Source organism: Echiichthys vipera (assembly GCF_963691815.1).
Source record: "Echiichthys vipera genome assembly, chromosome: 14".
In the NCBI taxonomy this organism is placed as follows: Eukaryota; Metazoa; Chordata; class Actinopteri; order Perciformes; family Trachinidae; genus Echiichthys; species Echiichthys vipera.
The window spans coordinates 12,320,990-12,335,243 of NC_139839.1; the positions used below are offsets into that span (position 1 = coordinate 12,320,990).

At 38.5% G+C, this 14,254-nt stretch overlaps 1 protein-coding gene across 2 annotated transcripts; it reads right to left on the bottom strand.

Moving 5' to 3' along the window:
• On the bottom strand, positions 1 to 12,487 carry LOC310956503 (von Willebrand factor A domain-containing protein 7-like). Of its 2 annotated transcripts, none has more exons than XM_083926750.1 (16): positions 12,463 to 12,487; positions 8,599 to 8,801; positions 8,252 to 8,512; positions 7,894 to 7,987; positions 7,632 to 7,757; positions 6,404 to 6,590; positions 6,120 to 6,289; positions 5,723 to 5,835; positions 5,497 to 5,613; positions 3,729 to 3,962; positions 3,517 to 3,649; positions 2,650 to 2,784; positions 2,451 to 2,543; positions 2,087 to 2,367; positions 1,696 to 1,989; positions 1 to 1,568 (listed from the first exon to the last, which is right to left on the bottom strand). In XM_083926750.1, exons 2-16 carry the CDS (start codon positions 8,788 to 8,790, stop codon positions 1,059 to 1,061), a joined length of 2,940 nt encoding a protein of 979 aa, XP_083782876.1. In that variant the 5' UTR covers positions 8,791 to 8,801; positions 12,463 to 12,487; the 3' UTR covers positions 1 to 1,058. The 2 variants fall into 2 exon arrangements, with proteins under 2 accessions (XP_083782876.1, XP_083782877.1); XM_083926751.1 differs by lacking the exon at positions 12,463 to 12,487 and adding an exon at positions 10,318 to 10,404.
• Between the last annotated feature and the right edge of the window lie 1,767 nt (positions 12,488 to 14,254).

A 14,254-nucleotide genomic window follows, 5' to 3' on the forward strand; every position in this document is an offset into this window, starting at 1 on the left:
TATTAAGGATTTTATTGATTGAAAAATGCCCCTTCAGAGTCTGTGACCAGAATTGCATCCACAGTAAGGGTATGTAATTCATGCTGTAGAAGTGGTCTGTTAGCATTTCTTCTAGATATTTTTAAAATAAAAGATTCATATGTGTACCTTGAAATAGCTACATTTCTGAATATATAAGGTAATATAAAAAGTCAGCTTCATAATTCCTGACAATTAATTGACACCCCTTTGTAGCCCATACTGCAAATCAAGCATTTGTACAGATAAATAGATTTTCCAAGATAAGAGTCTCACATTTCTTCCATGAATGTCAGTATGAATGGCTGAATCGTAGCTGCACAGCCGACGATCTTTTGCTTCCTCGCAATAATGAGTTTATAATTAACTTGTGATCACAAGATAACAGCATTTTAAGAGAAGCATTTCTTATAAAGACAGTTTTACAATGACACCAATTACCTTGTAATACATACAGCACATTTAGTTAATATAACATAGCTTAAATATTTAAATAACAGCTTTACAGCAGTATTGATCACCCAGTTACACATACACTCAGTTGCAAGGTTAAGTTCCCCTAGCTAAATCCATTTATAGATCAAATATTAAAAACACCTCTCAGTGTAACACAACGCAATTCAACAATACATACAACTATTTTGTTTAAGGTTAGTTTAGGTCTAAGTAAAATTATGCCTCTAAAATAGTTTGAATGAAAACAGAACATTACAAGTTATAACACACAAAATACTTCCATGTATATTGATGGTAATGGATGGTATATTCAGTTTTACAATGGTTCTGTCAATCGTACAAGTAATGAGTCAAAATGTAATATGGATCAATTCTAGCTTGTTACTGTAATTGCATATTTATATGTTTCTGAGTGTTGGTCGTAAAAAAACAGTACTTTGTTTTATTAGACTGCATTAGTTTCAGCTATGTGTAACCAATCAACTGGCAACTGTGTGTATATAGAATGTAGTTGATTTTCCAAAGCAAAAGAGAACATTTAAAATGTAACTCTTACTAGTTACAGGTAAACAGTTGAGCCTCATTTAAAATGGCACATTGAATCCTAGGATTGTGATGCTTAGGCAAAGGAGAAAAGACTGAACAACTCTGGAAGACAACGATGCAATAGCTGGTGCTACTCCTGATGCTACGTCTGTTGATGATGTTGTTGCTGATGGTTGCTGTTGGCTACTGGTGGTTGCAGGGTTGGTCACAACTTGATTGCTACTGGTGGTTGTAATCATGGCGGCTGCTTTCCAGACATTGTAGGAACAGGACGCTACATTACCCACTTGATCCACAGCTATCAGCTCCACATCAGGTGAACAGCAGGACGCACTGTAGGAAATCAGCATTTTGCTCTCGCTGTCAGCAGTCAGGCTGGTGTCCAGGGTCCCGTCGCCCTGTTTGAGGCTAACACGGTCAACAGCCGGCACTTCAGCCCCGTCAGTCACCTGAACGGAAAGCTTCCACTTCAGTGAGATGCAATCACTATCAGAGCAGTTGGACTCCAGGGTGAGCAGCTGACACACGGGCAGAGTGAAATCAGTCACCTATGAGGAGAAAAAGTGAAGTCTGACAGTTTAACATCAGGGGTTGAACCAATAAAAAAAATTAAATGATTGAATAAGCAAGAACAATCATCACCGCTTCAACATTTACTGAAATATAGAGAGTTACCGTTTTAAGAACAGTGAAACGCAGCACAACATAGTTGGTGTCTCCACCTCCTGGAGCCTCGGCCGTAATGGTCAGGGTGACGTCAGTACCAGACGGGGTGTTAGATGGTGCTGTGAGGGTCACTGTACCATTAGCACTGCCTCCAGTATCCAGGATCAAACTGGATGGGAAAGTTAAAGTATAGCCTTGGTCATTGGTAGCTTGGACGCTGAAGGTTCCTCCTGCACCGCTCGTCGTCACAGAGAAGGGAACTGATAGTGGTATTCCTGGTACTAAGACGGTATTTGAATCAGGCTGAAAGCAGAAGAAAAACAGTCAGTGTCAGTTGTATGTTTAAAAGAGTGTGGCTCTTAAAAGTCATATCATGGGTTTTCAGAAGCATTTGACTTACAGAAGTCACAGTAACAGTAGATGCTTTCATGCTGGTGAGTGACTGCCTCTGGAAGTTTATTAAGGACGCTTTGGAGGACCCATCGTTGGTCCGTCCCTTCACAACCACCATAAACTCCTCTGCTGGTAAACTGTCAAATCGAGTTAAGAAGTCTCCTCTACCCTCAGCCTCCACGCTGCCATGAACCTCTCCTGACCCCGACGTTTCAGTCAGAATGACTTCTGTCACCGTGGCAGACTCACTCCCGGTTACCGTCACGATCATCAGGCTACCATTAACACCTTCGGAAAAAGAGAAAATACACTGAAATATGCTGAAGTTAATCATGTTACTTTCACATATCGAGAAACTCTGTATCCTTTACCAGCTCTGGGGCGACTGTCTGAAACATCATAACCTCCATTTGGACCCGAGGAAACCTCCAGGAAGTCAAACAGGACGTCAATGGGACTTTCACCTGCAAATAAAAAAAGATACAATAAAAGAAAAATCCACCATAGAGGATGGAGAACATAGTATTTAGGGATAGTTATCATCCCTAAATGCTATCATGAAGTTCTCACCTACGACCTTCAGAGTGTAGGGATTTGTTGACACCACTTTGATTTTCCACAGTCCAGTTTCTTCTTTTAGCTTCAGAGTCTTGAAGTTTCCCACTGTCTGGGTCGATGTGAGCATGAGCAATAATTCTGACTCACCTAAAAACAAAGCCAAAGGCAAGCAATGAACACCCTGGTGAAAAGGCCCAGACTTAACAAACTTTTTGCATTCATTTTATTAATTAATTTACTTGACAGGGATGATATTTGTGAGTGCAACTAATACAATGACTAATACTTTTAACTGTGGTTAATGTGCAAACCTTATATACATTTTGAGCACTAGTAGCTAGCATTGTTGTCCACTGCTGTGTCACACTTAATGTGGAATATTGGTATTTTCAAACTGCCAACCTGTCTCCCTGAGTATTTCAGTATTGAGCGTGAGCACTGCAGCCTGGCCACTGCAAACCGAGTTGCAATGTAATGGAATGGGGCAACGACGCACCATCAATGTATGCAGCGTAGTTAGCAGCAGCCAGGCTGCAGCATGCACACTCAATACTGAACCACCAAAAGTTAGTGTCATGAATCACATAAACGGAAATACATGGGGAAAGAGGATACAGGTTGAAAAATACCAGGATTCTCCTTTAGAGCTGAAGTCACTAATTGCAAAGTAGACTGAGTGTTGTCAGGATTAAGTGACGTTTTTAGCAAATATGAAAAAAACATTGTTTCCCATAAAGTTACCAACTTCAACTGCTAAGTCAAGGATTTGTAGTCAAACACAAAATGTCTTTAAAATACCTTTTTCTTGCCATACAACTTTTTTTCTCTTAATTTGTCAATCAATCAATTAAAAGTAATGAAACTGTGGAAAAGTATCACCTGAGGGGCTGGTGAGAGTAACATCGACAGACTCTCCAGTGATATAAACTATGACGTTTTTGATCGTATCGTCCACTGTGAAGTTGAATTGTTGAGTATTTCCTGGATTCCTGACTGCATACAGAAGAGCCACCTACAGAAGATTAAATGAAACTGGTGACACAACTGAAATTTTTAAAGCTATTAAAGTCATTGGTAATGGTCAGTTATACCCGAGAGGAGCTGGTGGACTCTGTGACGATGCTGTTGGCCACAGAGAGCTCAATCTTACTGACATCAATAGCCAGACCTCCTGAAGCCTGAGCCAGTTCTCTGTACAGCTGAATATCTGATTCCACCATCCGCCTGTTTCGTTGTTGTTGTTGTTGTTGTTGTTGTTGTACTTGGCTGTCACTACTCTGTCTTCTACGACGAAATCCCAGTAGGTTAGTAATCATGAAGTTCACCTGAAAATAAATGGAAATGATGAATGAGAATTGTGCAATGCCATATATCGTGTAAAACTGTGCATATTTACATGACTGCATGTAATGTCATTTGAAAATGTATATAATACCGACATATAATGTGCAAAAATGTTGAGCTTTAAGCTGCAATATGATACAGATGAATACTAATGTGTTATTTTAGCAGGCCTATCTCATAATTGTGGCCTAAAAGTTATAATATTGACTTACAAATTTAATAATTTTGATATCTTGTCAAGAAAATTAGAGTTTTGATTTTCTTTTTATTGCATACAGCACACAACAATTTTCCATGAATAGCCACTAGAAATGTTGTAAGTGATTTTGCATAAAACATTTGTTAAATTAATAAATATTTAATAACAATGGCAATAATTTAATGTAATAAATTAATTAATTCATGTTAAAATACACAAATATGTTGACAAAGTGTAAAGTTGATAAGAAACAATGAGTTAAAAGTGTATTGGTCCTTATTTCACATTTTCCTTGGTGGAACTAATGTTCGTTGCCTTGTTTACCTGCGGAGCATTTTTACATTAACGATGAAAGCAGGCAGATGTTGCATGAGGCTGAAGAATTTCAAGAATTCATTCTCTTTCATGACAAGCAGCCAACAAGTTATTTACTTTAATTTGTAACATTCAGAAATGTATTATTTATGTCTATTCTGTTATCTTTTGTACAGTTCCTAATGTATATGGGTGTGTGTTTATTGTATAGTTCTTAAGGCGTAAGGCGTAAGGCGTAAGGCGTAAGGCGTATGGCGCATGGCGTATGGCGCAAGGCGTAAGGCGCAAGGCGTAAGGCGTACGGCGCACGGCGTACGGCGTAAGGCGTAAGGCGTACGGTGTATGGCGGAAGTCCTGTGTGGAAAGTGTAACAAGCAGCCAACAAGTTATTTACTTTAATTTGTAAGATTCAGAAATGTATTATTTATGTCTATTCTGTCATCTTTTGTACAGTTCCTAATGTATATGGGTGTGTGTTTATTGTATAGTTCTTATGGCGTAAGGCGTATGGCGCATGGCGTATGGCGTAAGGCATAAGGCGTACGGTGTATGGCGCATGGCGTATGGCGTATGGCGTAAGGCGTAAGGCGTAAGGCGTACGGTGTATGGCGGAAGTCCTGTGTGGAAAGTGTAACAAGGAAGCCTGAGAATAAACGCCCGTTTCAAGAACGACCTGTGTCTGTCTGTTATGAGAGAGCTACGGATGTCATTTTAATAATATATGATGATACATGAACAAGGTTCTTAATATTTTTTAGTTATGTTTGCACCTTGCACTGGTTCTAGGAATGGTCTTGGACAGTCAGGATGGTGTATGATAGTCCACCAATTTGGTCAAATAGATGGGTTGCCATTATATTTGGTACAGACATTCACATCCTCCTCAGAATTAATAGAAATAACAGGTTGTTCTTTAAACTTTCCATCCATGATGAATATTGTTATGAACTCTATCATTATCATTTTCTTCACCATATGTTTTCTGACACTGACACACTCACCACAAGCTTGGTCCGCTCTATGAGTGCCATCACTGTGCTTTTCAGGTGTGCGTCTTTAGCAACTGCATCCGTGAATAGGAAGATCTCAGAATTAGGAGGAGCGCCAGTTAAAGCCAGCTGTGTGAGGAAGAGAAGACAGCAATGATACAATAGTTTGACTTTTAACTTTTTTCTCATCGTCAAGTTTTGCAGAGATCGATTTCAATATTACAAACACATCACACACCTGAAGTCCGGAAAGACTCATTTCCGGAGTATCTCCTCCACCAGTTGCTGCTAGTGCATTAACAGCATCCTGAAAGACTTTTGGGTCTGTAGTCTTCGTCAGTGGCCCAAATTCTGGGGTTGAGGTGGAGATAGGGGAAAATCACTAATTCAGTCTTCATCTTGAGCATATTCGTTTGTTGGAGAACTTTATGATTTGCAGATTCTTATTGTATTGCTGACATATTATTTGAATTATAATATCAGCATATAAAAAAACCCCTCTTTGAGTCAGTAACAGCTTAGGTGAGCAGTTAAAGAGCATATTAATAAACTTGATGGTGCAAACATCTCTTTAATTAACTTCACAACAAACTAAACAGGATTGTAAAGTCTAATCCAGGTCATTAGGATCCTACCTGGATCATGGAATGGTACAAGGACGTAAACTGAGGGCTCATCTTCTGTTCCCACTTTACTCTTGATTATAGAGGAAGTGAGGGTCCTCAGTGATCTGATGTCAGAAATCATGCTTCCTGTGGTGTCAACCACGAAACAAAGAGCTTTACCTTTGGGGACTCCCATCATACTGCAGGATGAAGAGAGAAGGAAGGAGACAAAGAGATATATTTAAAAAGACCCTTTGAAATCCATCTCCTTATACAGTACCACTGGACTGAAACGTGCAGACTGGGACTCATACTGGAGGAATGGTTCGTCACCAGAAGCCCATCGAATGTCCTCCAGTAGCTCAATGGTTGCAGCTATCGCCATGTTTGCTGCTTCTGTGTGAAGGTGTCCGTGGCTGGCATCCAAAGTGTCTTTGCTGATCCCACCTTTAGGTTCGGTCTTACTTGTTTGATCGTCTTTACCTCCATGGCTGCATTTTCCTGTTCAGCATTAGAAGCAGAACGAAAACATCTTTCATACAGCTTTAAATATGGGATTCACAAGCTATATCCAGCAGTTTATAAAGTTATTAAAAAGTCAGCCCTTTACCAGCTGCCACATTGAAGTGATAAACATTTCAATGCATCAATAATTATAATCCAGTTATAAATACACATTCTGTAATTGTTGCGTCTATGTAAATCATAAATAAGTCATAGAGTGTGGTCTTTACCTACTCTGTAAAGTGTCCTGAGATAACTTTTGTTATGATTTGGCACTATAAATAAAATTGAATTGAATTTAACTGATTGAATTGAATTGAATTGAATTGAACTGAATTGAATTGCATTGAATTGAATTTAACTGAGCCTTTCTGTATTATTGTTGGTGCTTAAAGTCCATTTGATGGTATTATTTCTGTACTCTTACTCAAACATGTAATAACTGTTTTTAAGCCACTTGGGGGCAGTGCTGTGAATGTGTTGTGTTTTTGTTCTCCTCAATGTTTTTAATGTCCTTTTTTTTTTTTTAGCTGTTTCTTCTCCAGTGGAACTGCTACTAATACTAAACCCCTACTACCTACAGGAAATTTTCCTGTAAGTAGTAGGGTGGCATGGTTTGGTGATTAGCACTGTCGCCTCATAGCAAGATGGTTCCTAGTGTCGAATCCCGGCTGTGGACCTTCCTGTGTGGAATTTGCATATTGGTGTCTTCGGGTTCTCCACTTATGACTCTAAATTCCCCGTGAATGTGACTGGTTGTCTGTCTTTGTTTGTGTCCTGTCCAAGGTGTACCCCGCCTCACGCCCAATGTCATCAGCTCCAGCGACCACAATAGGGACAAGCGGTTGAAGATGAATGACATTAAAGTATATATTTTATGATGTTGTGTAGTAGTCATTGAGATGGAACTCGCTATAAAAGTCTTTAAAGCAGAAGGGATCTGCCTACTAGGGTATAATTTAATCAAATTAACTATATGGCTTTCTGTTCTGTACATGTAAAGCTTTTTTTTGGTAGATAGGTAGGTACTTAATTTACCTTGTGGTTTGTTAGATGACTGATAATCAAAATATCCTGAGGTAAGTAACTTTTCCCGTAGGATATCCTCCAAAATGTTGTTCCTGCAGTCGTCTCCATCACAGTTGCGACAGGTTGCTCTATCATCTGTAGGAAAGAACATTTTTATACTTTTTAAAAAAAATAATAAAATGATTACATCATTATTTTTCAAATCATTTATGGGGGTTTCTGTTTCAGTAATACACTCAAACACACAGTGACATTACAGGATCTCTCTTACCTGCTAAATTTCCAATGTCTGTGTTTGATTTAATCAGATTGGAGTATGGGAGTGTGTTTTCCATTTCCACCCAGTTACTATGACTGTAGAAGTCCTGTTAAAGGAAGAAGAGTTAAATATTTACAACAGCATCTATAATTTAACAGCTACAGTATATTTTTAAATATCCAAAACACTTTTTCTGGACCATTTTGAAGGTGGTTGTTGTAAAATGAAAAAAAATGCAGTGTGTACAAGTACATAGTACAGAGAACTGGCCTGTGGTATTAAACACTGCTGTGCTGCTTGTTGAACTTGACTGTTAGTTTTGAAGTGTAACATTTGTGTAAGAGACAGAAGTAGCGGAAACAGAAAGTACCTGTAAAGGGTGCAAAATTTTCCCCAGTTTGTCTTTTGCTGCTTCAAAGTTATTTCTCTTGTTGCTGGCCTTCACAGCTGATAATCCTTCAGTGATGACTTTCCTTCCCTCTGAAAATTGTTCATTGTCAAAGTGATAGTGTGGGTCCAGGAAATGAACTATATCTATTCGACGATTCTTTTTTTGGATTAACTTGATAGTTCCTTGGAAGCTCTTGGATGATCCTTCACAAGCAACAGCAACAGACTCAGCAGTCAATCTCTGTGGAGACCCACACATTAATATTAATAATTTTGTTAATTTGAAATGAGGTTAATGAATCAAAAGTATTTTAATTAAATTCTCACAGGAAAAGTGAAGTCTTTGCCTTCAGCCAGGGCCCGAGCCTGGCACACCTGCGCAGTGATATTTAAGATCGCTGTCTCAGTGATATCCTCATGAATCACAGACTCTCCTCTGGATGGGACAAAAAGGTTCATACGAAACCCAGAAACCCCAGTCTGCAGAAGCAGGAGACACAATGCAGCCAACCCAGACATTGTTCCACAACCTGTCAGAGAAAGATGAAAAAAAGGCTGGTTTTACTGTTTTATCAGAGATGGCCTGACACAGTGTTAGTTTTAAGTCAGTCAAGCGAGTCAAGTTCAGATCTGACTGACATGACATTTAGTTGGGATCTACATTCATTCAGATTTTGTCTAGAACGGGCTAACTCGAGATGACTTGACACCTTAACGACCAAGTCAAGAGGTGGGTCCACACACTACCAGGGTCACTAAAAACAATATCATTGGTTACAAATTGGGGCTCACAGTTGACGTTGTTGTCTGTATGGAAGAAATTAACCAGCAGGTGGTAAGGGACAATGTAATTATACCATATGTGAACAAAACAAGACTGCTGAATGAGAGAGGCCTCCACCATACAGGGAAACCTCTGACGAACAAACTTAATCCACTGAAAACTGCGTGGACAGGCAGTCATACGTCATGGCCATAGAATTGCATGAAATGTGGTTGTGATATCATGGCAAATGCTTTACCCTGACTTTTACATAAAATTGCATGTTTTTTCTACCTAATTTCAATACTGCTGTCTAAATGCTGTTGCCCCAGTCCAGCAGTAGTCTAGAGAGAAAGTGTATTCTACTCTGTGCTTTAAGACAAGTACTGAATGTCAATGTGATACATTCAAATACCATACATACTACTGCAGAATGAAACCCTGTGAACCGTCGGGGTTGTGTTTTGAAATACTACATATCAAACCAGTGACATGGTTGAGGTGTGAGGTGTGGTCCTGCTAACTAAAAGCTTCAATTTTAAGTCAACAAATATATAGAACTGGATCTAACGCAGTGAACCACATTGAATGGTGAATTCTCAGATGGTTTGTGACACAGAATCTATCTGAGAAGGCGTCAGTAGAAACGGACGTCAGGCACTTTCAAACATATGTGGCAGGTGATAGGATGATGTCTATCAAACGCTCACCGAAGTCAATCAGGAGAAGAGAGAAAATATATTTTATATTGTAGGATATCTACACTTTTTATAATAAATTAATGAATCACATTATTAGCTTTTAATTAGGCTAATTAATTATTCCTTATCAAAATTGGCACCACTACCATATAGACAGGTAATGTGGACTAAGCCTGATGAAAACCTAGTCACGTGCAATAATTAATAGAATACTTTCTATCAGTTTCTCTTTCCAATTAAATGTATCATTTGATTGTTTCAATTAGTTTCTATCAATCTCAATCTGAAAAAGTTTGTTCTAATAAAACAGTGACCTCAAAACCTTGCAAAATACAATGAAAACTCACAGACAATAGCTGTGCTTTTCGGGTTTTACTACAATAATATGTATATATTCATATTCATAATATACATGATTGATTATGGCACACATTAGAATAACCCAGAAAATGGATGGGCATGGTAAAGGCTATGATATGTAAATGTAATTTCTAAGCATACCTTTATGGAAAGTAAAGTTTAATATCAAATAGCCAGTGGTCACCAGATCTGCTCATTAAAGTACCAACAACGTCATCTCACCAACTCAGCTTAGGAAGGGGGATCCAGGAGGAAGGAGGAGTATTCCACAGCTCCAGAGCAGTCTTCCAGATATGCAGAACACCAGGTCTCTCCCGAGTTGCAGGGCTGGCAGTACCAGTTCATCAGAGCATTCATCATAGGCCAAGGACCGGACTGGCTGTCCAACAGAACAGCACACGACAGTCTCTCGATAGAGGACGCTTCACAGTGGTAACGGACGTCCAGCGTCAAAGGGTCACTTTCGTTGTGAACCCTAAATCTTCAGCTTTATGCCAAAAAAGTCTTTCTCAACACTTCTACAGGGATAGCTTTGATAGGTGGATGAGAGTTGGTCTCTTCTTGTGAGCTCTTGGTGAATACTGGATTTTGATATAAACTTTAAAAGAGTAACTTTGCACTGTTGACTAAAGCTAAATTTCTCTGGCTGGAATAAAAATAAGCTTGTTCTCAAAAACACAAGCACTAACTTGAAACAACTAGATAGATATTACAAAATAAAAGATTGTACAATAGACAGAGACCACAACATCGAAGCTAAATGCTATAGGTGCTGTCAATATTGTTGTTTTGAATGAGTGGTCGCCTCTCTTGTAGTCATCCCCACCTGCTACCCCTCCCCCTCAGCTGCTAGAGGCTCCTCACAGGATGCCGAAGCACAAATGCATTACTTGGAGCCTGACAAGATGGATCTTCGTATGATGTGTATGATGTGTGTGATCCCAAATATTTGGCTAACGTGCAAGATAAGGAATTCCTTCCAGGATGCAAAGAACCAACATCATTACAGCGACTTATTACTTCACATATCATAAAATACTAATTAGGTGCCATTCTCGTGTTGTTGACTATTTGTCTACTGTCATGACTTTTTATATTTATAATGCTCCACGTCAAGGGTGGAGTCATCGGTGTGCTGGACAGGTTTCACCCGTTTCCTTTGGCATGATAGCACCATGGCTTTATTCATGGGTTTAAAACACATTTAAGGTTGTCAATTTAACTGAAAACCATTAACGTTAATAACTTGGATTGGGCATCAAAATGACATGGTTAGGTTTTGGAAGAAATTCTACATTAGGTTAAAATAAGTTAATTCTGTATTTAGGTTCTCTTTGACATGGAGCAGGAACAGGAGATGAACCAGGTGAAAGTCCAGTGTGTGTTTGACCCAACCATTCAGTCTCAACCTCGTCCCTTAGCGGAGTTTGAGAATTGCTATAATACATAACCTGACTTCCAGTGCACTTGCTATGAATAGGTAATAGAAACGTCTAGAAACTTACACTGGAGTCCCTTGATTGGCCGGTACGTCGCAAACAGACGTAAAAGGTTGACAAAAACGTTGAATATCAATGTTTTTGAGGTTTTCAGAAACATACAATGCCAACATTTTGTTCTGTCAATCAAGCCATGTTTTATCAACTCATCAACTCTGCATTGACTTATTGAGAGTCAACGTTTCAATCAAAGACCTTTATCAAATGATTTATTTAATTTAGTCTTTAAACCATGAGAGTCTGATTGAGATTAAGAATCTCCTTTTCAAGAGAGACCTGACCCTAAAACAAGACTAAACTAATAGGAACTCAAAATCAAGCAAAGGGATATGACGCTTCAAAAGAGAAGTAAAAGATTTAAAAACAAATAAAAGATTCTGCCTCTAAATCTTTCATACTGTATTTAAAAGCATTTAGCTGGATACTTGTCCATAGTTTCAAATCATTCTGCAGCATATTCCATGAAGAGGGTGCAGAATATCCAACATACAACATGTGGCCAGACAATCCTACCTGAGAGTTTAACACACAGGTGTTTTCCAGAGCTTTGCATTTAGTAAAAAATCTGAGCAGGTCACACGTCATTACATCAGATAAATACAACACTTTGTAGCTAAAGATACTACAGATCAACCCTTTCTTAATATCGTCATTTTGAATATGCAAAGAAATGATTGCTTTTGGTTTTCCGGTGACTTGACATCAAATTTGGTAGTAAAGGACTACTAAAGGGGTAATCCTTGTTATTTTAGTATTTCCATTAAAATGTAGGCTACATTTAGCATCCTCAAAAATACAATACTTCTTACTGATGCCAAATTATCTTTTTTTCCATTATTAATAATGATCAGATAAGACTATACTCTACCTTAGATGTCGATGTTGTCTTGAAGACTATTTATCTGTTGTCACAAGTTTATTTATAATCACTTCACCTATAGGGTGGAGTCATGAAGGTGCTGGACCAGTTTCACTTGTTGCTTTGGCATGATAACAGAATGATTATGTATTTTATTTTGATAACTAGAGAGCAACACATGCACCGCTTCCTTTATCTTTTCATCACATGCATTGATTTATTGAGAGTCGACGTTTCGGTCACAAATTATCCATCTCAAATGATTGAGTTTCTAAACAGTCCTGTAATTGCATAAATTAGATATATCTGGAAAGCAGAGACACTTTTGTACTTGACTAAACTGTATGAGATGACCTCTTTTGACATCTCCTAATCACAGTCGTGTGAAACTTTACAACCACAAAAGATACTTAGGGCTTTCAGGGAGTTTTCCTCCATGTTTCCTCCACTTGAAAATGTAATTCAACCTAAAGTGGCCTAAAGTTTTTCATTTTCACTTCTCATCAACAACTGGTTGTGCCAGAGCTTTATTCCTTTAAAAAAAGACAAAAACTGAGTTATAGTTTTTTTTGTAGTCGAAGAGGAATGAAATTAAAAAAATTCAGCACTCATTCAGCAATTGCGGCAAAAGTTTGGTGTAGTCATGGACTCAGACCTTATTTTCAACAGCCACATTATTACAATTACAAAAACAGCCTACAATAACCTTGAATCAAGGATTAAAGGACTTATGTCTCAGCAGAATTTACTTGCATCCATGCATTTATCTTTAGACTTGACTACTCTAACAGTGTCTTTACAAGTTTCCCTAAAAAATCAATTAGACAGCTGCAGCTGAGGTCTTTATATTGGCTTCCTGTCTATCAAAGAGTGAACAGTTACAAGCTACCAAACAACACGAACTAATAAAAGATGCTAGTTGCACTTATTAATAATAATTTTAGTGCACAACAGATTCCTCATCTGAGTCTGGGTGTTACTGATGCCAGGTTAAGAACAGCAGAACTACAGTCTCAGATCACAAGCTTGCAGAGGGCTCCATGTCCGGCCATCTACCCACAGGGCTCTGCAAGATAGTCATCCACCCACATGCTAAAGCCTCGCCATCTACTTACAAACATATAGGCCTATGGATGTTTCTCTCCAATGTATCTAGCCATGTTGATGCACGCTGCTCTTTCACAAGATCAAATCTAGACCAAATATTTTACCAAAGTGAGTAGATATGCTTCCAGAGTTTTATCTTTTTAATTGGGATAACCATGTTAAACGACATATTAAGCATGGCAGAGTTGTGTCTGTAGGGGACTTTAAATCAAATCATTATTCCTTTCGTACTCTGCAGTAACTTTTATTCCTGTATTTAATACTTGTCTTATTCTAATTTAGCTTGTCTTAATTTTCTTTTGTTTTTAATAACTGTTGTTTATTATTTTAAACTTCGTCAAATGTTTTATGTGTTGTGCTTTGTAGTGCGTTTTTGCTGAAATGTGCTATAAATAAACTTGCCTTGCCTCATGATGACATTTAAGAAACCTGTTTTTTCAGTTGAAGTACCTCACAGCAGATAATTGTATGTGCTACAACAATTAAAGAACTGATAGACGACAAGACCCTCCTCCTAAAAAACGAAACAGCTTGAGCTTCTGTTCCATGTTCAGTTGTTTAGTTTGCAGTGATATTGTGATTTAGACCTCATGAGGCAACATCAGGGCAACCGACTGTGCGCATTGCCAGCTGGGGGACAGGCAAAGGTCGGGACCTAACTAAGAGTCCTGACTCCCAGCACTGCAGACCAGTT

What these genes read in the sequence shown, in the direction of transcription:
- LOC310956503 (XM_083926750.1), bottom strand. Translation starts at nt 8,790, where the DNA reads ATGTCTGGGTTGGCTGCATTGTGTCTCCTGCTTCTGCAGACTGGGGTT. An exon ending in GTCATCTAACAAACCACAAG is followed by an intron (nt 6,591 to 7,631) that starts GTAAATTAAGTA and finishes AATGCTGAACAG; the next exon opens with GAAAATGCAGCCATGGAGGT. An exon ending in TGTACCATTCCATGATCCAG is followed by an intron (nt 5,836 to 6,119) that starts GTAGGATCCTAA and finishes CCTCAACCCCAG; the next exon opens with AATTTGGGCCACTGACGAAG.